This window comes from Falco cherrug, chromosome 3, assembly GCF_023634085.1.
Source record: "Falco cherrug isolate bFalChe1 chromosome 3, bFalChe1.pri, whole genome shotgun sequence".
In the NCBI taxonomy this organism is placed as follows: Eukaryota; Metazoa; Chordata; class Aves; order Falconiformes; family Falconidae; genus Falco; species Falco cherrug.
In genome coordinates this window covers 12,656,713-12,682,044 of record NC_073699.1, presented here as the reverse complement: position 1 = coordinate 12,682,044, position 25,332 = coordinate 12,656,713, and the positions used below count along the sequence as shown (strand labels likewise).

General features: G+C 39.8%; 1 protein-coding gene across 5 annotated transcripts in view; it reads left to right on the top strand.

Moving 5' to 3' along the window:
* The window catches only part of TRIO (trio Rho guanine nucleotide exchange factor), a 255,684-nt gene that overhangs the window by 219,317 nt on the left and 11,035 nt on the right, over window positions 1-25,332 (top strand). For 2 of the 5 annotated variants that reach the window (XM_055704043.1, XM_027812968.2), the window contains exons 35-51: window positions 244-536; window positions 2,283-2,453; window positions 6,450-6,545; window positions 8,648-8,796; window positions 9,535-9,601; window positions 11,086-11,189; window positions 11,805-11,874; window positions 13,926-14,015; window positions 14,644-14,736; window positions 15,344-15,394; window positions 15,606-15,683; window positions 16,497-16,688; window positions 17,514-17,691; window positions 18,543-19,312; window positions 23,415-23,662; window positions 24,485-24,623; window positions 24,973-25,000. In XM_055704043.1, the coding sequence (XP_055560018.1) occupies window positions 244-536; window positions 2,283-2,453; window positions 6,450-6,545; window positions 8,648-8,796; window positions 9,535-9,601; window positions 11,086-11,189; window positions 11,805-11,874; window positions 13,926-14,015; window positions 14,644-14,736; window positions 15,344-15,394; window positions 15,606-15,683; window positions 16,497-16,688; window positions 17,514-17,691; window positions 18,543-19,312; window positions 23,415-23,662; window positions 24,485-24,623; window positions 24,973-25,000 (2,817 nt within the window). Of the gene's footprint in view, window positions 1-243; window positions 537-2,282; window positions 2,454-5,380; window positions 5,941-6,449; window positions 6,547-8,647; window positions 8,797-9,534; window positions 9,602-11,085; window positions 11,190-11,804; window positions 11,875-13,925; window positions 14,016-14,643; window positions 14,737-15,343; window positions 15,395-15,605; window positions 15,684-16,496; window positions 16,689-17,513; window positions 17,692-18,542; window positions 19,313-23,414; window positions 23,663-24,484; window positions 24,624-24,972; window positions 25,001-25,332 lie in introns of those variants that run through there. The other 3 variants (XM_055704044.1, XM_055704045.1, XR_008731238.1) reach the window with 3 other exon arrangements.

Sequence of the window (25,332 nt, the reverse complement as noted above, 5' to 3'; positions counted from 1 at the left end):
TGAGGCAGGAGTGACTTAACAATGCTTGACTGTTGTAAGCATATATATAGTGTTTATGTGTGGGTGGCCACGGGCAGCGTGAACACTGATAGTTGTGGTGTCATTAAAGCCAGGTTAGTTAAAAATAATCTTGTCAATTCATCCATAAATCCAATCTGATACCCGTGATTACACGTGTCATTTGCCTTGTTTCTCACTTACTGGTGTTTCAGCTTTAAAATGCTCCCCTTCTTCTTTTTCCAGACTCCCTTTCAGTCTCCAGCAATGATGCCAGTCCTCCTGCTTCGGTAACATCCCTTCAGCCCCACATGATCGGTGCACAGAGCTCTCCGGGCCCCAAGCGCCCAGGCAACACTTTGAGAAAATGGCTTACCAGTCCTGTGAGGCGTCTGAGCAGTGGGAAAGCAGATGGGCATGTCAAAAAACTGGCCCACAAGCATAAGAAGAGTAGAGAGGTTCGTAAAAGTGCCGATGCAGGCTCTCAGAAGGACTCTGATGATAGTGCAGCAACCCCACAAGATGAAACTGTTGAGGAGGTAAGTGTTCAGGGCAGCTTCCCGAGACTCGTTGTTATGTTTTTTCAAAGAACTACATGTTGTCAGGTGAAGGTTGTCTCCTCATTTGACTGTCCAGCAGCTGATCAAAGTGGCATGTGCCCATGTGCTCATTCTTGATGACTGCTGTACTCTGTGTAAGTGCTGTGCCAGGCACAGTTTGCTCCCTTCTGCATTGAGAGTGTTAGTATGATAGCTCCGTGGAGAAGGCTGTGTAGTTAAAAAGGAGAAATGGGAGAGTAAACAGTTGTTCTTTAGCTTTGCTTTCTTATCCCACTTAAGAAAGCGGCTTTGTGAGTAAAGGTGCTTCATGTTCTGGGAATAATCAGGTCATTTTGTATTTCCTTTCCTTTTCCTGTTGATGAATCAGGGAAAAAACAGGGAGAGCCGCTTAACTGCTTAAAGCTGTATGTACACCTTGAGCAAGAGTTAGAGTACAGAATTACTGGCCCTTCAAATCAAAAGGTAGATAAACACAGCAGTTTTCATTAGAGGGGAAAAAAACTGTGAACTATTTGAGATTTTGCCACCAAGGACATCTGCCGGAGGCCTCCCTTCCTCCCACAAACATGTGCCCATCCTTGGAAGCCTGGAACTGGTGTATGAGCAAAGCCTGCCTTCAGTTAGGTGCGGACAGAGTCACATTCCCTTCTCTTATAAACCTGTGGTTCAGGCCGAAATGAACGGCATCTTACTGTTTCCAAGGGCACAGCAACTTGCATGCTATACAGTTACTCCCTCCTACCAGGCTTGAATCTGAGTAGTGGTTTTGGTAGTTATTGTACAGAAAAGTGGTCTCGGATGCCCAATTACTTATGTAGTACGTCTTTTTTTTTTTTTTTTTTTTTTCTTGCTCCTGACATATTTTGCTGCAAGCTTGGAACATCAGTGAAGTTACACAGTAAATGTAGGAAAGAAAAGTACTAGAGACTTGGCAGCATGGTGAATTGGGAGATGTGGTTTGGGAAGGAATATTGGCCTCTGTCCTTGAATGGCAAGCTGTAGAAAAAGGCCCTCTGTGATGCCGTTGTAGTGGAAGTGTCTGTTATTCTGCAGTTCTGTGAGTGAGGGAAAACCTAAGGCCAGTGCCTTAAAATCAGGAAAAAGCAATAACCGTCTATGCTGTCTTCCTTTAAAGATAGTTAAATCATTCTGTGAGGTCAGTTATATTAAACTTTGGCTAGTTGAAATTATATTCCTTATATAACTGGAAGGACTGTCTTTCGACACCACTGTAAAAATTACACAAGCAGTCTGCTCTTGCTGCTTAAAGGGGGAAGGGGCAGAAAGGACAATTGAGAAAATACTTAACGTTGTAATAGGGGGGAGTCATATCCTTTAGAGGTCTTGCTGTGAGGGTTGGTACTTCAGATACAAAGTTCTTGAGTTTCTGAAGTTAGAGGAATGTGGCTCTTCACAGAACTGAACTTGGAAAGCAAGCATGGCTTTGGTAACATTTTCCTGTAGTAAATTTCAAGCTGAATGTCTTGTTCTCAGTATCTCAATCCATCTGCTTTTACCAGACACTGAAAAATATTTTTGGCATCTGCTTTCCGCCCCCCCCCCCCCCGCCCCTCTGTTGAGCAGTTGCACTGCAGTTTGCTGTATCATCTTAATTTGTTGGGAGAGGGGTGAGATCTACAGAACAGACTTAAGAGAAGCTTGTAATCACAAGCTTTGTGCTGTTGAGGAGGTAACAAAGCTCAAATCTCTTGGTTTTATTTACAGAGAGGTCGGAATGAGGGGCTGAGCAGTGGCACTCTCTCCAAGTCATCCTCTTCGGGCATGCAGAGCTGTGGAGAGGAGGAAGGTGAGGAGGGAGCGGATGCTGTGCCACTCCCTCCTCCAATGGCAATTCAGCAGCACAGTCTTCTCCAGCCTGACTCGCAGGATGACAAGGTAGGAGGAGGAAGCAGGGAAGGCTTCACATGTTGATATAACCTGTGTTTGCACAACCTATGTTTGCACAAGTTTTTCTCCTGTTTCCACAAGTCTCTGTAATGTATGTAATGCAGCTTTGTGGTTGACAGAAATAGTCCCTATGTCACTTTAGACAACATTTAAAGAGTTTCCTGTGGAAAGAGTGTGAATTAAATGCTTCTCTATTTTAAAAGCACAAGCGCAGAAAATTTTCTGCAAGCACTTTAAATGTGGAAATGGGCCACTTTGCATGTTTGCAGGCCTATTTACATCTGTGTGGATGATGCCATCTTTAGTGATCAGAATGTAATTGGTTTATAGTCATACCTTTTGGTACCGAGGTTAAAAAACATTTGCAAATAAACTTTATTAGGAGAAATTAACAGTTGTACATAACCTTTCTAGGTCGCAGGCTGTTCACCAAGCCCTACTAGTTTGGATTGCCTCTGTTCAGGGGGAAAAAAATGTACATGCCTCAACAGAAGGAGCTGTTCATATCAAATCTGAGGTGTTGGGGTTTTTTCTTCCAGTTTTTTTTTCCTTGTTTTTTTTGGATGTCTGAGAAAAAGGTGTTCCAAGACATTAATATCCAAATAAGGGTCATAATCCAGCTGTTTTTTACAAAGCCATGTTAAAATTGAGGGTAAAAAACTTTGCATCGGTAAGGAAATTCTGGATGTATGTAGTAACTGCATGAAGGACACCTTACTTGAATATAATCTGGTTTTCTTATGTTGATGCATTGAGAGGGTTTATTTCAATTTTCAACCTGGATCAAACATTTAGAGGACAAGTATGAAGCCTGGACATGGAGATTTTAGAATGCAGTCTAAACGTGCAGCAAATACACTCATTACTGTTTTCTTCTGATTTTGCTGCTTAAAATTTTTAATCTGTACCACTGAATGTTGTTAGTGAATTTTGTGGCTGGTTGCTTGCTGTTCTTCTCAGTGATGCAGATGTTTTTGATAGCTTTGGCTGATCTTACTTCTTTCTGTTTTGTTTTTCTTCTTCCTTTTAAAAACACTGCCTTTCAGTGGGGATTGCCCTCATCCCTGAAAATATTGTTTGTAAGATCAAAATGGCTGGCTGCTGTGCTCTATGTGTATTTAATTCCTACATGTTTTCTGAATTGAAAAAGTGTAATATATGAGTTGGGGAGTTAATATATTGGGAAATATTCAATAAGCAAAAATAGGCCAGCCTTTAGACCTGAGAGAATATTTTATTGCTAGAAAATAACAATCCCAGTTTGAGGCTTTGAAATAAAATTTAAAAAAAATGTTGGTGAAATACATTAAAGTTCCTACTGATAAGCTGCCGTATTTGTATGTCTCTTCAGTGATATAAAAAAATTGATATGTGAGTCTTATAAAAAGCTCTCGAGATAAAAATGGACTTTGCTTAGCAATAAACGGCAAGAACAGTTACGTGAAGGGGTATGCCTGTAAGGTAGCGTCCCCTCACTTTTGTATTTCTGGTGCCAAGTCAGACCCTTACCACAGCAGAGTAAGAGGCTTTGAGTAGCTTTCAATCCCCAGTAAATACTGCTTTCACTTCTTAAGAGGTTAACATGTACCCACTGCAGTAAAAACATGTTGGGACAGTTTCTGAAGTAGCTTAAACTGCATTCTAAAGAAGACTTCTGAGAAGTTAAAATTTGGTAAAGTTAGTATCGTACCGTAATTTTTCAAAACATGCCAATAGCGATTAATCTGTGGTGCATTGGTGTTGTGCAGTATCTGTCCTACTGCACGGTGGAAGGCAAAAAAAAGTCCCCTCATGTGGCAGCCTGCTAGGTTGTGTATGCCTCCCCGAACTTCACACACCAAGATGAACCACCACTTCCCAGTACCTAAAGCAAATGCTTTATTGGAACACAGAAGTGAGAAGCCAGAGCGGTTTTACCTAGCAGAAGTCAGTTGGCTCTGTTGATGGAGTTACTGTTTAATAAAAGGCTTGCAAACAAATTCCCAGTTGGCTGCCTTCTGGGTGGAGTCCTCCTTCACATTCCTGCCACACTTGGTGGTTTCTTGGGTTGCTCAGCTCCTCTGGATCCCAAGGAATGTCTCCTCCTTTCCGTGACCTCAGAGGCTTGGCTTTCATCTGTGCTTCACTGTGAGCATTTCCTCCTCTCCAGGGATCGTGGTCTATGCTCTGTGCTGGAAACTCCCTGCTCTCTGGGTTTCTCCCTCCCTACCCAGCCCACTGTGGGCTACAGCAGCATCTCGCACTTGCACGTGCTCAGTTGCTGCCTTTACCTTCCCTTGTTTTCTGGGCAAGAGGTGTATTCTGCTCCCAGAGTACGTCAGCAGGCAGACTTCATCTCTACAGCTCCTCCTTTTTCAGATAGTATGTGATACAACCACATGAACTGGAAACAAACCAGTTCTGAAGTTTTACTAACAGTCACACCCCATATACTCCCCTAGAGCAATAACAGAGAGAAGGGACCTTGACCAGAGTCTGGTTCCAACACTGTCAGTGTTCTGTAAAGCTAAGCTGAGCTCCACAGGCAAAGTGAAAACCCACATACAGGCGCAACTTTGGAAAACACGGTCAACGTTCAGATGTCAGGAGCTTACAGTTGCTTAAAAGGCACACCAGCTGTGGGATTGCTCAGGTTTTGGTGTGCATGCAGTCGTCGTGTGTTAAGCCATGCTGATTTGTCTAGTATCACTAAATAACACAACCATTTTCTCCCCTAAGGGCTCATCTGCACAGTATGCATTCTTCCATTCAGTAGAATCATTGCACACTTCATGGATTTGCATTTGATGGCAGTTTGCAAGTTGTTTGCATTTAATTTTTGGATAAGCAGTATTGACGTTTCAAGAACAGTTGTGTTTAATATGAAACTAATTACTTTTGCTTTTTGTTTTCTCTTTTTATAAACTCTGATGCAGCATTATGTTGACTTGTGTTCTGTCTCTGCTTTGGCTCAGTTCCCATATCTTTCCATTTAAAGTTGTCTGTATTTCCTTTGCTTACCCAACCCCTGTTTTCCTTTCCGAATAAGGCAAATACAAGGCAAGCTACCTAAAATCTGTATATTCTTTTTTTGTACTGATTTATGGTGAGCCTTGTTACAGTCATGCTTGATTTGAGCAGAACCTCTTGTGTTAAGTCTTTATATGTGCCATTTCTTTGTCCGGTTTGTTGATAACATTTGCAGGACAGCTTACCCTGTGCTACGTGATGTTCACTGTGCTGTTTGTAATATGAAGTAAGGTTCATATTACGCCCTGTTTCTACTTTCCAGTTATTTAATGATAAATGTAATATGCAAACGACACTGTTTGCAAATTACTGAGGCTGAACTTAATGGCCCTCTCCCAGAATCCTTTACTGTGAACACCTTTTACCTTCAGTTGTATCTATAAACTGGCATTTTATAGCTTATGAGGCCAGAGATCTTCTGTGCTCTACACATACCATTGGGGAAAATGGATGGCACAAGGAATGGGTGAGCTCAATTTCCCCTCTGAATCTGGGCAATATACCCCAGCTCCTTTAGAAAAGTAAATGCCCCTGAGTTACTGGTGTATTTTTTCATAGCTCAGTGATGCTTGCCCCTTTATGTCAAGTCTTCTTGTTCCTGTTACTCTTCTGCAGTTGTTGCTTTGTTTAACCAGCAATAAAATACATTAACAGTTCGTTGTCCATTGGGTCGGCTCAGGTGATTTTTATAGCTATTTGTCAGGTATTATCATAGTCAGCAAGATGCAGGATACTTCCTTGACTTCTGTTGCATATAGGAACAGGAGTTTTTATCCCAGCATTTAACTTCTATGGGGGTTACTTAAAATTTGCAATTCCAGTTGCCCAAGTCGGAAGGGATGGTATTAGTGTTATATTACACTGACAGTTATTGTTGAGTACCTTTGTCTGACAGAGAAGTGAAGGAAGCCTCTTGATACTTGAGCATGTACCAGGCTAACTCTGGGATTCTCCTTCCTTTGTGTCATTGCACAGACCTCTTCTCGACTATTGGTGCGGCCAACAAGCTCCGAGACACCCAGTGCTGCAGAACTAGTCAGTGCAATTGAAGAACTCGTCAAAAGTAAAATGGTGAGGCTGACTTTGGCAGATGCATGCATTTAAAGCAGTTGTGTCTTCAAGTCCTGACTTGCTATTCAAAGAAAAGCTACATGTGTTTGACTTTTAAAACTTGATGTCTGTTTCCAAAGTTGCTTTCTGGGTTGGTGTAAGGGTCATTTATATGCCCTCTTTTGTAAAAGCACTTACTGAATAGGTAAATGGCTATGTAGAAAAGAAAAAAACAATAAGAGGGAAGGGAGATGGCAGGAAATTTATGTCCTGTTAGTACAAAGAAAACGTCCTATCAGTAAAATGAATATGAAGACCCAGTGTCTTAGCTTGGTAGACCTTTATGAGAAGGATCCCTGAAACAAAATTTATAGCAAACCTAATAAGGTGAAATGGTAAAGCAGATAACCCTCACACAGAAACATCTATGCTATCTAGCTGCTTTTTAGGTGTAATGTGATAATGAAGAAATAATTAAAAGAGTAAAAGGATCATTTTGTATGGTGGCGCCTCCTTTCTTGCTTTTGTTGTTTGCTAACGAAATAAGTAGGAGGAATTTGTTTTAGCTTTTTTAAGTTTTCTGTGTTTCTGAAGATGCTTATTGACAAAGGGTAGGGTGTATAGATAATTCCAGGCAGGACCTCCTTCATATTCAAAACCCAGCTTGAACCAGTCCTGGAAAAACTGCTATTGCTGACCCTGTTTGAGCAAGGAGGTTTGACTATATGGTCTCAAGAGGTCCCTCAGCAATTCTCTGACTCCCTCAAAACCTTTTAAGTCTTGCTTTTGCAACATAGACCCCGTTGGTCTTAGTAGAAGTGCTGCTGTGAAAACTACAGAGAATTGCAGCATGGCAGCCCCATGTTACCAGAGGCTGATATTTCCCAAGATCATTCTAAACTTAAGCAGCTTTGAATTTCAGAATGAGAAAATTTAGTTTCTGTTTTATCTTTCCTCATTCAGAAAGACTTACACTTCACATAACTACATGAAATAATTTCTGCGCTCTCTTTAGAATATTAACTTTGCTTTTTACTACTTTTGCACCAGAAGGGTGAATAACCAGTAATCTGTGGCAAAACTCAACACAGTCTTTTGCAAATTGGAAGTTTGATAACCCATGCATCTTTGAGGCAGCCTAGCAGTGGATATAACTTAATGATCCATGCATATAGTCCCTGATGGAGATGTTCTCATTTCACAGTTTTAGCCAAGGATCAGCTTCCTCTGTTTTCTGGGCCAGTCATATCGTTATTGTTTTTTTACTTTTTGTAGGGAAAGGAAAAAGATTACAGCTGAACCCCACCCTGGTGAAGTAAATGTGTCTTCCATTAAAGGCTGTATCACATGCAAGGAAAATGTGATATGTAACTGTAGCTTGATCCAATGTTATGGGCTTGAATCAAAGTCGTCCAGTAAATACTTCACAGAAGCTTGTTGATATTGTTTTTCCCATGGCTTCTCCATCTTTTATACAAATAGAAGCCTGTGTAGTCTATACAAGGGAGACAGTGTATCTGGCAGAAGAGAGAGGGACTGTTTCTTAGGATCTGAACTGTCATGAAGCTCAAGAGCAACATTGACAGCGTAGAAGTCATTTAATTTCTTCAATGAGTCAATATATTGGCTAGTTATTATGATAAAATGTCTTGACAAAGGATGTCACTTCTGTTGTGTTAAAAAATACAACATCAAAATTATTTCCTTTAAAGATGTCCTATTTATTATTGATAGTAACTTCCATATGCCAGAATCAAAGTACAACAAATACAATTTAGTCCCTGGCAATAAGCACATATCTGTGTAGCTTCCACTATAGAAGTATTTACATCCTGAGCAGGTTAGTCTGACTTTCAGCCCTTCCTGATGAAACCAGCTGAACTCTGTTCTTTTCCTGTGCAGGAAAGACTGACATATCTGAAATGTGCTTCTGTACAGTTAGGTTATCTGTCCTGGAAAGCCAAGTTGTTGGCTGATTTCCTAGAAGCTTGAGACCTCCTTTGCTGAGATACATTACAATAATGGATCTCCCATAGGTTCCCGTATACAGCTGCGTGTAAGTGTCTCTTGTCAACAAAGGGGAAATAAATCGTTGTTGCTCTCTGTCTTGAAAACCTTCTCAGGCCCTGGAGGACCGTCCAAGTTCCTTGTTGGTAGATCAAGGTGACAGTAGCAGTCCATCCTTCAACCCTTCAGATAATTCTCTTCTGTCCTCCTCATCACCCATAGATGAGATGGAAGAAAGAAAATCCAGCTCCTTAAAAAGGCGACAGTAAGACCACATTTTCATTCTGTTTTTCACAGTGTTTTGAGACATGAAATGTTTAAAGGAAGTCCATTTTCAACTGGAAGGAGAAGCTGTTAGTCTGAAAGGGGGAGGATGTGTTAGGTGTCAAGCATGTAGTCACATTATGCAAAGAAAAAATTTTTTCTCAAACATTAGTTACAGTTTAAATTTCCTGAGATGTTGAATTTCAGTCATACTGGTGTTTGATTTCTGTCACATGTCAATCTCTGAGTTACTCAGGAGGATGCTGATCTTTAAGTGTTCAGAGGGCTGTTAGGCTTAAAAAAAACTGGTCATTCCCCTTGTTCTGTTTCACCACGCTCTTAATTTCTTTACGTAGCAGTAAACTGTTACCATGGTAGAACAAAAACATGCCTGGCTTCAAAATTATTTAAATCTGTGGGTAGAAATAACAAGTCATATACTTAAGTCTCCAGACCAGAGACATAATAGCATTTTATTTTAAACAATAGTTCAATGTTTAATTTTAATGACACATGTAAGAAAACACCTGACTTGAGATAAACAAAAGTAAGCCTGCTCCAGTTCCAGAGTCAAAGCAGCATCTTGCTTAGAAAGAATGTGCATTAATTCTTCTGTTCCAGCTCTGTTTATCAAACACATGACTGCAAATGTGTAGAAAGTTCAATGCTATTAATGCTTTTTAAGAATCTCTTTTGGTTTTTGGTGAAATATATGTTCACCATTTTCTTTCCATTATAGCTACGTCTTACAGGAATTAGTGGAGACCGAGCGAGATTATGTACGAGATCTGGGCTATGTAGTTGAGGTATGATGTTTTTGATTCTCTTGCTTTTTCTTTTTTTTTTTTTTTTTTTTTAAATGTGGTACTGACCAGCTGTGTAACTTGAACCTCACAATTTTTTTCACAAGGCAAAGGAAGAAACTGAAAATGTGAGTGCTTGCATTCCGAGTTTTCCTTCCTGCAGACTTTTAACATATTAGAAATACTGCATCAAATCTTACTCTCTTCTTTCTTCCTGTTATTGTGCGAACCTCAGTGCTCTTCTGAAGAGTGTAGTTTTGTCATTTTTTAAGATCACTACCTCTGTTCTAATGATATCTTAGACTATATGGTTTTATTTAGCACAACTGAATTTAAAAAAAGTGTTGTAGCTCAGCATAGAGAGCAGCTATCCTGGTTTTGAAAGCCCTGCTTCCTTTCCTACTGCTAGGCTTCTCTTAGACTTCATAGTTTCCCCTTCTGTTAAATGAGACAACAACACACATTTCCCTTCAGTCTTCAGCTAGCAACAAGATGCATTTGGAAGAATAGAGAGAATGAGCATGACAGTGAATTTCAGCCTAACAAGGTTCAATTCTTAAACTCTGTTTTAAAGGGAGGGGGGGAAAGAAAGATCAGTATTGTGAGAGTCTTCTTATAGTATTTAAAGGGTGCATTAGAAGGCTATGAACAGATGTATTTTTGTAAACTGACAAAATAATTCCTGGTGAAAATGCTAGACATCGAAACCTAAACTTGGAAACTAAAACCAGGCCTGACTAATTAGGAATAGGAGTATTAGGAAAAAATAGAAGGAATAGAGTTGCATGAATATTACAAAACTTAAAAAGACTCCCAGCTCTGTGTGATAGAATTGCACAGTGAAATGACTATATACAAAAGAGAAGATGGGAGTATGGGAAGATGTAAAAGGAACGTTATTGCAGCCAGAATGCTTGCTAATAGAATTGATGTCCAGATTTTTTGGCGTTCTGTTTGCTCATACTGCAAGCAGTAGTCCGTGCAGTGCAGTCCCATATGCAGTGTGGTTGCTGTCTTCCTCAACACATTTTGGGGGAGGGTTAGTGTGGATGGCTGAAATAAGAAACACTGAGCAAAGGAGCACAGAAGCCAGTTCAGCGGCTCTGACATGTATTAGGTAACAGCTCTACCTGGCAAAGCATTGAAGCTGCTTCGGACAATAAGGAAAAGGGCTGTAGAAGTTTCCTCTATGCTTTGAGCCTGTCACATGGCTAAATTAGCTCGAGTGAATTCATCTTGCTAGCACTGGGCAGTGTTGTGTAGACAACCTCAAGCCAATTTGTGATATTTTTATGCCTATGCTCTATGTTATGCTATGTTATAGAGCAGGTTTTTGGTTTATTTTTGTGTCCCAAGCCTGCTGTTGTAATGAGCAATTTGGACAGCTGCTGGGAAAAGGGGGATTAAAAGACAACTCACCTTTTTTTTTTTTTTTTTTTTTTATTAAAGTTGAAACGTTCACAGTGAATTTCCTTGGACTGTTGCAGGGTTACATGGCACTTATGAAGGAAGATGGTGTACCTGATGACATGAAAGGCAAAGACAAGATTGTATTCGGAAACATTCACCAGATTTATGACTGGCACAGAGAGTATGTATTAACTTGAAAACCATCTGCTGAACAATTCTACCTAAAAATACTTGATTGACTTGAGATTTTTTCCCTCGAATATTCAGATACAAAATAAATACAATTGCTCTTGTGCTTTGAGTTATAGGTGCTGTAGATTCAGCTTACAAATGTTGGTATGAAGATTTGATTTAAACAAGGATGCTTATATATAGCAAGTGCTTCAGCTGAGTCTTTAGTATGGATAGTATTATGTAAAGAAGTTTGTACATTGTTTTAAAAAATGTTTTCTCTAAGAATACAGTGTAAAAAATCTGTTGGGATTAGCATGGCAATGTGAGCACCTCGGGCATTCAGACTAGGAAAGAGAAAAAGTGTCAACCAATATATGAAATTAAAGGATTTTATTAATGAACACCAGTATTTTTTCATCTTGGCATGGATTCAGTGCATCCTTTTGGAAATCTGTAATAAAATATTACACTGTTAACATTGTCATTTTGGATATACATTAATAGCCAGAGCTACTGATAGGGCACACAAAGTGGACCTTGCAGTAAGACCACTTTGCTTTGCAACTACATGTTGCTATGGTGTGTGCTATCAGAAAAAAGTACTTACTCTGTTTATGTTCAGCTTCTTTTTAGGAGAGTTGGAGAAGTGCCTTGAAGATCCAGAAAAGCTGGGATCCCTGTTTGTTAAGCATGTAAGTGCAAACATTGTCATTGGAAAACCCTTATCGCTGGTACATGTTTGATTATTAAGGATTTATCTATGGTACAACATGGTTAAGAAAGTGCTGTAAAACATTCTTCACTGTAAGAGGTGAAGAGAGAGCTTATAAGAGTTTATAAATAGATTAAGTAAATGCTCTAGTTTTTGTCCCCAGTATCTTCCTGTGGAGAAGAAATATGAATGAAGGCCTCATTTCTCAATTCAGTTCCAGTTCTGTGCAAAGGAATTGTCATTTCGTATGACACCTGCCTTCTAATCCCCAGTATCCATGTAGTACCATGGAACATAGGAACCAAAAATAGGAAAGGGGCTCATTCTTCTTTCTGGTTTCAATGCATCCTTATTCTGTATCCTTTCCTCTCCTGAGACTCACAGTAGTGGTGGAGATTCCTCCCTCTTCACTTGGGGAAGCAACTGAGAGGGTCAGAAATTCATGATGTTAAATTCTAGTCCAGCACGGTGCCCTTTATAGCTTTACACAAGTCCCTGGTTTTCCACTTTTCATTTATTAAAAGGAATGATCATGTGATGCATGCGGATATTGTAACACTTCAGAAGGAAATCGGATGAAGTCTAGTTATCTGGAAACTAGATACCAAAAGTCAGGACGCATCAAACATGCTGTTAATCAGTCCTTTTGCAGTTTCCTTGTGTAGAAATACAATTTAGTATCTGTTTGAGATGAGGTCTCGAGATACTCCAAATCACACAAGACAGCAGAAGGGAAATTGCCTGCTAAATATGATTGTTTGTGCAAGTGTGCAAAGACTCAAGGCAGACTGGATTAAAGCAGATTTAATGGGTTTCAGATTTTCCCTGGAGCCTGTGTTTAAAGTGAATACCAGGGTACCAAAAGAGTGCAGAACCAAACATTAATCAAACAGTAACACTGGAAGCCTGGACTAATAATGAGGAATGAGCTGTTACATTTCTGAGGGATTATTTTATAAAAAGAAAGTATGCGGAGAGGGGAGAATTCTGGCACTGGGAAAATGGGAAACCTGGAGGAAGTAACTCTCCCTGTTTCTGATTGCTGGTTTACTTTCTTCTGCTATATTTGTAACTGACTTGACTATGAAAGGCACGCTTACCACTCCAGATGGAAAGGCAAGCTGTGATGCTATTACAGCATCCTCTAGAAAAACTGTGACTACCAGCTAGAACATGACGATTCAGTTCCTGATCTTAGTCTGTGTTCTGCATCCTTTTCAATCTCCATCTTACTTGGTTTTTGCTTTCCATTTGTCCTCGCTGGTCAGTACTCCCTAAGTTTTTGAGCAGCAAAGCCTCTAACAGCAAACCAATCCTAGCAAAATGATAAAGATTTTGAAATAGGTAATACATATGGTAAGTATGTGTTTTCTTAACCAGCAAGGTCAATAGTCAAGAATAAATCTTAAAGGCTGAAGTTATGCTCTCTCTCTTTTTCATTGTTGCCTTGGTGTTGAAAGCACATGCACAAAATACAGAATCAGAGTTAAAAAAATACTAGTGCTACGGTTTCCAGCTACATACTCTACATCCCCTCTCAAACTCCAGTAGGACAGCTGGTATTAAATAGAAGACTGGAGAGGTTTCTCCTGACTACTCTGTACAGCTTAACAGGAAGAGGTCATTATTCTAATACATTAGAATAATAATGAGATTATTAAAATTAAAGAAAAAATGTTTTTCAAAGACTCCATCCATTGCTCTTGCTAAAAGATAAAGATAACCATTTTCATACTTAATTTTGTTGTGGGACCTGCTGAGCTATCATCTAAACACCTGGGTTTTAGGAGTATTTGTAACTGTAGCAATTTTTGGACTTGTGTTGCCTTCTAAAATCATTGTGATAATCCCAAATATATGTGCTTTCAGATCTGTAATTTGTGCATATGTAATGGCTTTTTTGCTCAGAAGGACCCTTTTAAGTTCATACTTTTGAACAGCTGTACTTATTAAAATAATACTCTAGTTCAGTCTGGCTTGTGTTTTTTCTTGATGATGATGATGTATCGTTCTGTATCTTTGTTCCTCTAGGAGAGAAGGTTGCACATGTACATAGTTTACTGCCAGAACAAACCAAAGTCTGAGCACATTGTCTCAGAATACATTGATACATTTTTTGAGGTAAGCTCCTGAGAGAGGATGTACGCAAGGTGAAGGGTGTGTATAAATCATATACCAGATCTGTTGACAAAAAAAAAAAAAAAAAAAACCACAAAAAAAAAAAACCCAGCACATACTATTGTTACTGCTTCAAGTTATAATTTATTGCCATTTCTGTTCTGATTTCTCAAGTCTGATACAGACTCCTAGAGATGTGTAAAGCTCTGGGGGAAGACAGCTAAAGTTTAGGTGTAAGATAGTAATTAATCAGTAGAGTCTCATCTTTACTAGCCCTAGCCCAGGCACTTAACAGTGCATATTATATGAAGAGGCAATTTTTGGATGAGCAAGGATCGCTGTCAAAAATAGACTGTATACAACTTACGGTTGAATAATTACATTTCACTATACAATCTTTTCAAAAAAAGATACAGAAGAAGGGGAATATTTTGGAAACAAAGCTTATACAGATAAGGGGCAGGACTCCAGCTGTTGCTAACTGAAGGTTAGATTCGGCTCTGACTTGTGCCAACTCCTGCTTGATAGCCATTAATAATGATATATCCTGCTGTGTTTCTAACTCAACAAAACAAAGTTGTTTCTAACTGAATGAACAAAAAAAAAAATATGTTTGTTTTACAACCCTCAGGATCTAAAGCAACGCTTGGGCCACAGACTTCAACTCACAGATTTGCTAATAAAACCTGTGCAGAGAATTATGAAATACCAGCTGTTACTAAAGGTAAACTGGTGTTGAGATGAATGATTTAATATCTGTGTAAATAGTTACATTTTCTTTTTTTAAATGCTGCTGATGCTTTTCCACGCTCCTCCCAAACAGAACCCAGATTAGTAAGCAATGTCATAGGATTATCTTCTGAGCATATTCAGATAGTTATAAAAATTGGAGTAAATAGCTTGGTCAGAATTCTGCTTTTTCTTTTAACAGTTAAAAGACTAGATGAACTCAAGTCATGCAATGTCATATGAAGGGGAGAGGGATCTCACAACTTTTCAAGTGTAAATGTGATACAAGTTGTTTGGACTCATCGTAACTTTTCTGTCTACATCTACAACCATTTTAATATCACATAAATGTTTACCAAAGAGCAACCTTGTGTATTGCCTTAATACATGTTCTTATACGAGTTAAATCAAAATAGTGAATAAATCTTGAAAAATAAGAGGGGGAAAGCACTGCAGCAAGAAGCTTTAAAAAGAAATTTTTTCTATGTGTCTTCTGCAGTCTGTCATTCTTTGACAGAGGATATCAAATTCAAATTTTCTAATATTTCTCTTTGCTGATTAATGAGAAAAGAACTCTTATTACTGTTTTTTCCCTTTTTCAGGACTTCCTCAAATACTCTAAAAAAGCTAATCTTGACACAACAGAACTAGAGGTACATGAGACGTTTTCTCTTGGTGATTTGAATGCTCCTTACTCTGAACTTGTTTTGATAGAAACACTTTTCTGATCTTCTTAAGAAATTGATTATAAGTGTTGGCTTTTCACATTTCTATTTTAAAACAACCAATAGCAAATGAAACAAAATGTTACGTTGCTACCTCATTTGGAAAGTAAAGCTTTGACTTTCTATTTGTCTCGAACAGAGAGCTGTAGAGGTCATGTGTATAGTACCAAAACGGTGTAACGACATGATGAATGTTGGTCGCCTGCAAGGATTTGATGTAAGTTGGCTGGGATTTTGCTTAGTTTTTGTCAGATTCTCTAGAAATTAACTGTTAATGTTGTGGGGAGAAATGAGATAGGGTGCTCCCTCACCACCTGGTTAGCTGGTGCAAATAGGGAATGAAAAATCAAGTCATAGCCCTACCAAGGACTTTTTCCTGGGAAACTTTACCTGTTGTGTCAGTCACGCTACGTAAGTCCTGCAAAACAACTTGCAAAATAGTGAAGTAATCAGTTTTAAGCAGGTAAGCAGACCTGACCTCAGTAGTCTAGATGAAGGAGGAATGGCTAAGGTCAGTGAAGTGCCTGAGGCAACTGTAAGCCCTTCTTGTTTTGCTAAGTCTAGAAGAGATGGAAAACGGCTTTTGAAGCAGTATGCATCAGCCAGACCGTAGTCACACCGTCTATTTGCAAAGCCCTTTCTGTTCTGTGGTGCATGTGTGAACTTGAATTCTTCCCCTTTTTGGCACCCTGGAAGACATTGGAAGAATATATGAGTTACTGTGGGAGTTACTTAGACCAGAGAGATAAAAGCCTTTTGTTACAAGCCTCAAACTGGACTATGGATTGAAAAGGATGGAGTGAATTTAGTGGTTTGTTGGGTTTTTTTCTTGATTATGTTTGTATTTTGAAAAAGGGCATAAGAATGTCTTGTGTTTAGGAGGATCAATGAATATATATAATGGTCAGTGACACTTAGAAATTGGAAAATACACAAAGCTATTTTGGTATGAGCATCTACTTGAAAAGGTTGATTGGGGAAAGAAATGAAGAACTGCACTAAATGTGTTTCTGCTTCCTTCTGTGTTTAGGGTAAAATTGTAGCCCAGGGTAAGCTCCTGCTCCAGGACACATTCTTGGTTACAGACCAGGACACAGGACTTCTGCCACGCTGCAAGGAGAGACGGGTCTTCCTGTTTGAGCAGATTGTAATTTTCAGTGAGCTGCTAGATAAAAAGAAAGGTTTCTCCATGCCCGGATTCTTGTTTAAAAACAGTATCAAGGTAACTGTTGTGTGTGAGTCTTTGTGTCCCCTGCTCAAACTCTGCTAAGGTAACAGTTTCTGATTCAGTGTGGAGTCACTAGTGACATCTAGATGTGCAATCATAAAGGACAGTGAGGTGTCAGTCATTTCCTGAAATTACTTCCTATTGAATTTCTACTCACTCTGATAAATGGAAATCTTTGGATCCCAGTGCTCTGATGGTTCCCACTTGAAGCTCCAAAACAGATGTTCTTGTACAAAGCTGGACAAGCATTCACAAAGAGTTCAGTCTTCGGCTCTGTACTATGTGTACATGCCATTGCAAAGTCATTGCAAGTAAAGATAATAACTCTTTATGTATCCCTTCTTTTGAGTTTCAGCTGAAATCAGTCCAAATGCGTAGATAACGTTTGTAAGTAGCGTCACCTTCTTTGACATGTCAGCTCTTCTTCAAGCAAGAAGTATTCACCCCCACTTCAAGCTTTCCCTGAAACAAAAACTAATATTAGGGCCCACCTGCCCTCCTCGTGAGATGTTCTGTGTGGATGGTGCTTCCCTTAATTCGCCTCAGTTCTCTGCCTACCGGCTGGACAGCCTATTCCAAGACGTTGCTGTATTTGCAACAGAAGCCTTTGGTGTGGGCAGGTGGTGGAGCTCCTTTGCAGGCTCACCTGTATACTAATCCTTTGTTTACTGTAATCCTTCATTTTATGGTTTTGTTTTACTGAGGTGAAGAGTGGTCATTATTTGAACATATGACTCCGCTCCTGAGAAGGAGATTTTAGAGGTATGTTTCTCATAAAATACATGAAGTAAGTTATCTTCTTTTTTTGTTGTTGTGAAGGTGAGTTGCCTTTCCCTGGAGGAAAATGTGGACAGCGATCCATGTAAATTTGCACTAACATCAAGAACGGGCGATGTCACGGAGACCTTTATTTTGCATTCTGCCAGTCCAGGAGTCCGCCAGTTATGGATCCATGAAATTAACCAAATTTTGGAAAACCAGCGCAACTTTTTAAATGGTAAATTATTTCCTCTCACTGCAAGTTTGTAATTGAATGACTTCTTTCTTATCCTTTTTTTCTTGGCTTTGAAATGTTTTGCAAGTTCCCTTTTTCCTGAGCTAATACAGAACAGTTGGGGGAAATGTACGCATTTCTGCTTCAGAACAGATGCTAGCATTTATTATAAGAGGGGTAACCAATTTACATGGTGTTCTCTTGTTAAAATTTTCCAACTGTCTTGTAGGAGTGAATCAAGATCGGCACCATCCGTTGAGGTGGAGAACTTGTGTACCACTTCTAAGCAAATGTAAGCCTTTAAAGGCTAAACCCAAGTGGAATTTTAAGCATCTATTCAGAATATGTTTGCTTGTGTTACTTCAGTGGCTATTGTCACACTTTACTGTGGCAACAACATTCAGATTCTGCAGGAGAAATGTAGAAGACAGTAATGTCTGCTGTGACACCAGAAGATTCTGGCTGTGGTTTTGTATCCATTGGTTGTTGCTGCAATCTAGATTATTTTTTTTTTTGAGTTATAATGGATGGAACAACAAGCTGAGTGTTCAGTGTCAGGCCTGGTTTTTTCCTAGCTTGGCTGCTGACCAGCAGTGTGATCCTAGAAGGAACTATTTCTCCCTGGTTTCAGGTTTTTCATTTTTAATAGAGGTACATATAGCAGGTCATGAAGGTGTGATATAGAAAAGTGGCTTGAGATCTGTGGCATGACCAGCATTGCAAAGTTTATCTTTTGATTTATCTTACTTGAACAGCACTCCCCTTTTGACAGTAAACATGTCTGTTTTAAACTGTTCCTTTTCCTTTCCCTGCCCTCCTTTCCCCATTTGCCCTTCCTCCCACCCCCATTGCAGCCTTGACGTCCCCAATCGAGTACCAGAGGAACCACAGCAGTGGTGGAGGCGGCAGCGGGAGCAGCAGTGGTAACAGCAGCGGCCCCAGCAGCTGTAGTGGCATCCCCAGCTCCAGCCGTAGCCGGCCATCCCGGATCCCCCAGCCTGTCAGACACCATTCCCCAGTCCTGGTCTCCTCTGCAGCCTCGGCCCAAGCAGAGGCAGACAAGATTTCAGGTATGTCCATTCACAATCTCTCCCTGCCACACTACAACACCACCTTAGAAACTGGCCTGAGCCAGCCAGACAGGCACCCTCCCCATGCAGAACCAGACGGTCCTCAGAGAGAAGCTGAGCAGATTCCCAAGATGAAAGTGATTGAAAGTCCCAGGAAGACAGCAGGAAACATTTCTGGCTCAGCTGATGGAGCCCAGAAAGACTCACGTGGAAGCTCAGAGGATGGTCGATCAAGAAACAGCATAGGATCACTGACGCTTGGGAAGCCAAGGCCAGGAGCCATCTCACCAATGAACTCTCCTCTCTCCACGACTTTCCCTTCTCCTTTTGGCAAAGAAACCTTTCCACCCAGCAGCCCCCTGCAGAAGGGCTCCTTTTGGAGCTCCATCCCAGCATCCCCTGCCAGCCGCCCTGGCTCCTTCACTTTCCCTGGGGATAATGACTCCCTGCAGCGGCAGGTCCACCGCCACTCTTCACACAGCAAGGACACAGACCGCATGAGCACATGCTCCTCGACCAGCGAGCAATCAGTTCACTCCACCCAGAGTAATGGGGTAAGAGCGGAGCACCTCTGTCCTGCGAGCTCTTCTAAAACCTTACCATGCTGCCTTTCTGTGCGTTACCATCACTCTCCGTACTAACTTCTGGCTCTCCGGTGCTGTACCTCTCTGAAATAATCAACTGTTCGAATATCTTCTGCACATTAAAAAAAAAAAAAAAGATTGTCTACTTTTCTGTGTATGTATACATACGAACATGGATATGTATACAGACACAAAAGCAACTGCTAACATTAGATGCAATTTCTGCCTCTGCTGAAAACATAGATCACTAGGCTGATACTCTACTAACTTGCTCTTCTTGCTTTTTTTGTGTCTAATTTGAAGGCACATAATTAACATGCTGAAGCGTGGCAGCCAGAGCACCTTGGGGTATGCATTGCGGCCAGCACTTAAATCTGACTTGGAGATTTTGGCAGATTGCCTTGGGGCTTTTTTCCCTTTCACGCACCAATCCACCACCATTGTCCCGTTGAGTTTTAACTTCGTGGAGACATCTACAGTACATTCCCTGGGCTTCTTGATTTTTATTTTTTATTAATTTATTTTTCCCCCCTCTCCTTTCAGCCTTAGTTGATGTACAACATTCTCTTTGTAAATGCTGTGCCTGATCAAAGAAGCTTCCTGCAATCCACTCAGAGTAGTCAACAAAACCTACCTAGCTAAAATAATCCTCCTACTACAACCAAAACAAGTAGCGGCTCCACTTGTCTTTTCTGCTTTGTAAGAAGAAATGGTTTAGGGCATCTGGAGATTCAACCTTTTAGTATGCAGTTGGTGTGTTTGTTCGGACAGAATCCACATTCTCTGTAACAACATCCACCAGGAAATGCAACACAGCAATCACAGGGGCATGTGCAAATAAAAAGCACAAATTTCAAGGCACTTGTCATGAGTGTGGTAGGCAGGCTATAGTGCCTTTCCTTTTAAACTCACATTTGATTTTTCTCTCACTGAGTGTTGTGTTCACAAATGTTTGTTTTTCTACTTTCTCACAAATAGTATGCAATACCAGTGTTGCAAATCAGCTAACTCGCTGGACCTTTTTTAAATGCATGCATTTCTTTATAGAACTGTTTAACACACAGAGCTTTCTTGACTTCTTAGTTCTTACACTTACTTTTATAATAGCTTCAGAAAGAAAAATTATGCTTTGCATGTATCGTATTTTTATCCCAGTCTTCCTTCAGCTTTTCATTTGGTTTAGCTCTGTCTTGTGTTTATCTTCAGTCTAGCAAAATGTGATGATAATATATCTGAGGTAATTTGAGTATTTCACAGTTACTGCACAGTATGTGAATCAAGATGGTGTACTTTTTATATGCAGAGAAGACTTGCATAATAATAACTGATGTTGTTCCATTAAGAGGGAGGGAGGAACGGGATGGCACTGAGTTTTTAAAACATTTGAATTTTGACACTATCTCAGCAAAGACACCATTGCTTGTTTTTATCTTACTATAAAACATAGTATCTGAATGCATGCCTTCTGCTTCACAACTGCTTCTTTTAGTTTGGTAATTGAGATAGGTAATAATTCTTTATTTATAACCTAATTTCTAGACAATATTTTAGCAGGATTTCACACCACATTCAACAGACTAGAGAAAATGGGCTGTGAAGGTTTATTTTGATTTAACCATTTCTGTGTGAATTTGTATGCGCATATGGTTAAGATTGGTTACTTATGGAAAAGTTACTTTTAAGAAGAAGAAAAAGGAGTTGGGTTTGCTGGGATTTCAGCAATATGGGAGGAATTTTTCATATTTTGTTTGTAAATCCTCCTCTAATTCTATAATTGAGGTCAGCGATGACCAGCAGAACTTGCAGTAGAAAAACATTACCTGTACAAGAATAATTACTCCTTGCAAGGCAAAAGAAAAGGCTATCTTTCTGTGGTGAGAATAAGTTCTGATATAAACTCATTCACAAGAACGTTTGTCACTTTGTAGTTACCAGACACTTGTCTAACAGATTTAACAGATTTATCTGTCCTTGTTGAAAATAAGAAATATTGAGTTTACTATGATCCTTCAAGACTTAAAACTGAAAAATAAATGTTATGTTACAGGAAGGTCAGTCCTGCAGTTATACAAATTCTGCTGCATGCTAAGAAACAGTACGTTCAGGAATCGTGTGTGGGGCGAGGTTTGGGACTTAGGTTGGTTTTGCAGCTTCAGCCTTCCCTTCATCTCCCCCTGTAAGTCTAACAGAAAGAGTTAAAAAAAGCAGCTTTCTCTGAATAGAGTCGTTTTTCATCTAGCTAAAAGACTGTAGCAAGTTGTCAACAATGACTGAAAATGAGACTTTTTTTGGTTCTACTATTCCTGATTTGCCTGAATCATGGAAAGGGCTTGCTAATACAAAAGACCATGCAGACAGTCCTCTAAGCCAGACAAAATGAGCTCTTCCACTAGAAAACAGCATCTGGAATTGACTTAAATAACCTTTAGTAGAGGTACAGTCCAGAGTGAGATCTTTCTCTGTGGTAGCATTTGCTTCATTGTCCTAATAGGGGGAAAAAGACAGAATGGGCTTGAATCACCCAGCTGAACAAAATAGTCCAGCTAGAATAAAATGTACAAACTCACAGGAAACCCAAGCATCGATGTGCTGAACATGCTATGAATGAGTAATCCGAGACTGTTCCTTTCCAAATGTCACGGTTTCTAAGCCAAAGCACTACTGGGGAAGCACAGGCACCGAGAAACGGGAGTGACTTGTTCGAGGCCGTCAGCAGATTGGAAGAGAACGTGAGTTTCAGGGCTCCCGTGCTCTCCACTGACACCTGCTGCATCTCCTCAACACTAAGGGGAGAAATATTTGAGTTTTGAGGAAAAAAGGTGGCAGTGCTGTAATCCTGTGTGCCGAACTTCCCACTCGCTGCTAGCACATACGTGGTGCTAACATGTGGTTGTGCTATGTAAGCAATAGTAGTCTCCAGCTGCAGCTGGGTACTGATTTCCTCCTTCAGCTCAGTTACTACTAAGCAACAGTGAGCCCTCCCTGGTAGTGACTTCAAACAGTTTGAAGTAAGAACAAAAGGCAGGCACACACACATACATGCCTCATGCCACATCATTAATAAACCATCCGCTTTGTTTTCAACTTGTTTCAAGAAGTCTTTAACTTATTTCAGGTAGTAGGTTGCATGGTCTGATAATAGATTTCACACTTCGATTTATTAAACCTCATATGAGAAATGCATGCAAATGGACAAGATGAGTCTTTCTTTGAAAAAATAATAATTTCCAGTGGATTCATGGCCAGGAGAAGAGGTTTTGTTCTGAAAAGTAGTATGACTTTTAATGGACGCCTGATCAGCCATAATTAGCTTTCTGCAAATGCTTGGTGGGGAAACGAACAACATTAATGAATACTGGTTGAAAGTGTACGATAAACTCCTAGTAACACTCAGCTATCATAATCACTAATCAATTAGAAGTGAGATTTCCTGCTTTATTCTGATAGTTCAGTGGGCCTGTTTTGCTCAAGAAATGAATAACTTCTTATTTCAGTAATTTACCTCATCCTGTGCGCTTAAAGTAATAAACCTAATCATACAGATTCAACCACAGTCAGTCATGTTTTGTGTGCAGAAGGCTGGTGTCTGAGATCTGACAAATAGTGAAGACTATATGTATTTTTCGTTGTAGGAATTTCTAGTGTTTGAGGTAATGATTATGATTTTGAAACTGCCCCTATAAGACCATGAAAAACTGTCCTATGTGCTGTGCTGTAGTTTTGTTGCCTGATAGAAATGCAAGGTTCATTGTCTGAGCTCGAAAGGAAGACCAGTTGAGATCTACGTATAAACTGACTCTTAGTTAAGGGAAGTAATCTTGAGTACAAGTAATGGGAATAAATTTCTGCAGCAGCTGTACGTGAAGATATTCAAAGATCAAACTAATTTGCACAAGACATAGTCACAGGGTGGCTTTGAAAGAGAAATCGTAGCTCTCTGACTGCAGCGTAAGTTATGTAGATTATGCAGGTAATGTAGCAGGCCAAGAGCAGCCTGTCTTTTCATCTTTGTGAATTTTAAACTTGGTTCTTCTTTTCCTCCCTTCTTTCTGCTTCCGATTGACACTTGCAGAGTGAAAGTAGCAGCAGTAGCAATATCTCCACCATGCTGGTGACACACGATTACACGGCAGTGAAGGAGGATGAGATAAATGTCTACCAAGGAGAGGTCGTGCAGATTCTAGCCAGCAACCAACAGAACATGTTTTTGGTGTTCAGAGCCGCCACTGATCAGTGCCCTGCAGCCGAGGGCTGGATTCCCGGCTATGTCTTGGGGCATACCAGTGCAGTCATCATTGACAACCCTGATGGAACCATCAAGTGAGTGTCTTGGGTGTGTGTAGAAGGGGAGAAAGAAGAAAAACTTCCAATTTAGACAAGGCTTTGAACCTTTTAAGCCAAAAGTTGATAGGATCTTTGAGAAGTAAATAAACATCAAGCTGAGCGAGTACTTGGAAGATCCCTTAGCAAATTTCAAAATACAAGCTAGTAAGAAAGAGCCCAGAAGCACGTATTCTTTATTAAAAAGCTATAGTAGTGCAATCTTCTGGGAATAGACAATGAAGGAATACCTGCTCTAAGAGCAGCGATAGTTACTGGTTTATTTAATAGAATGAGTTGCCAGGCTAGACACCATTGTTTAGGGCAACAGTAAGGGAATGTTTGTTCCAAATGTAACGAGATTTCAGAGTTCGTAGATCTCCATTTTGAGCCACAAACTTATTGAAAATCACCCGTTGTACTAGGAAGGTCTCTCAGATCTGCAATGGGAGAAATTGTATCAAAGTTCTTAGCACTAGAGCTTTTTATGTAAAGCCTCTGTAGGCTGTATTTGATACAGATTTCATACTGATCGTTGCTCAATTTGATTGACAGTTTGTATTTTCATATAGAAAGTTTACCATTTGAGCAATGATTTCAAGAAATACTGTACTACGGACTAACCTTACTAGCTTAGCTTGCTTACGGTTTTCACCAAGGGCAGCATCTCTTATGAATACTTCATGTATTTTAATTCAGTATACTTTAATGCAATGAAATAACATTGTAACATACTTTTCCAATGCTGTTTGCGACTAGAGAGCATAGCACACAACCTGGACTTGAAAAAAAAAAATGATCACTTTAATGTTCTGTATTCAGGAAGTCAACGTCTTGGCACACAGCACTCCGTTTAAGGAAGAAATCTGAGAAAAAAGATAAAGACGGCAAAAGGGAAGGCAAGCTAGAAAATGGTTACCGCAAATCCCGAGAAGGACTTGCTAATAAGGTTTCTGTAAAGGTAAGTATTACAAAGATGTAGTAGTTTCCAAAAGAAGTTGTGTTGGCATTTCTTTAAAAGTAGCTTCTGTCAGAATTTCACATGAAGGAATTACAGGCAACAGTAGTTTCAATGGACAGCGTTTTCCAAATTTGTAAACAGGAACAGATAATCTCTGAGCCCACAAGTGTGATACAGCGTAAGGATACTACAGGAAGAATAGAATGGTGCAGAATTTCTGGTGTTCAGATGTTTCTTGGATCTTAGTGGGTACCACTAACTTTGACGCATCACTGTGCTTTGTTTTCTATCATTCTTTAAGTTACTGTAAGGTTATCAGGACATTAATTCTTTAATTTCTCCTTTCCAGCTTCTCAACCCCAATTACATTTATGATGGTAAGTTGCTTTAATTTTTAAAAGTCGCAGTAAATATAATTTGTTTAAAATATTATTTACTTTGTTTGAATTTGCTTGATACAAATCATTTTAGGAACTGAGTGTTTTCTGTCAAAATATACATAGGCTTTTTTTGGATAAGGGAGAGAGTTAATGAAATGTCGTATTTATTTTTCAAGATGCGGGGAATGCATTTCTCTTAACAAGCCCAAAACAGCATAAAGCACAAGGACCATATGAAATGTTCTCTATGGAGATTGTATGGAAGTTGGGCCTTGCTGAATTTGCAAAATAACAAGGCCAGGAGTTGGAGCTGCTTCATTTTTAACCTT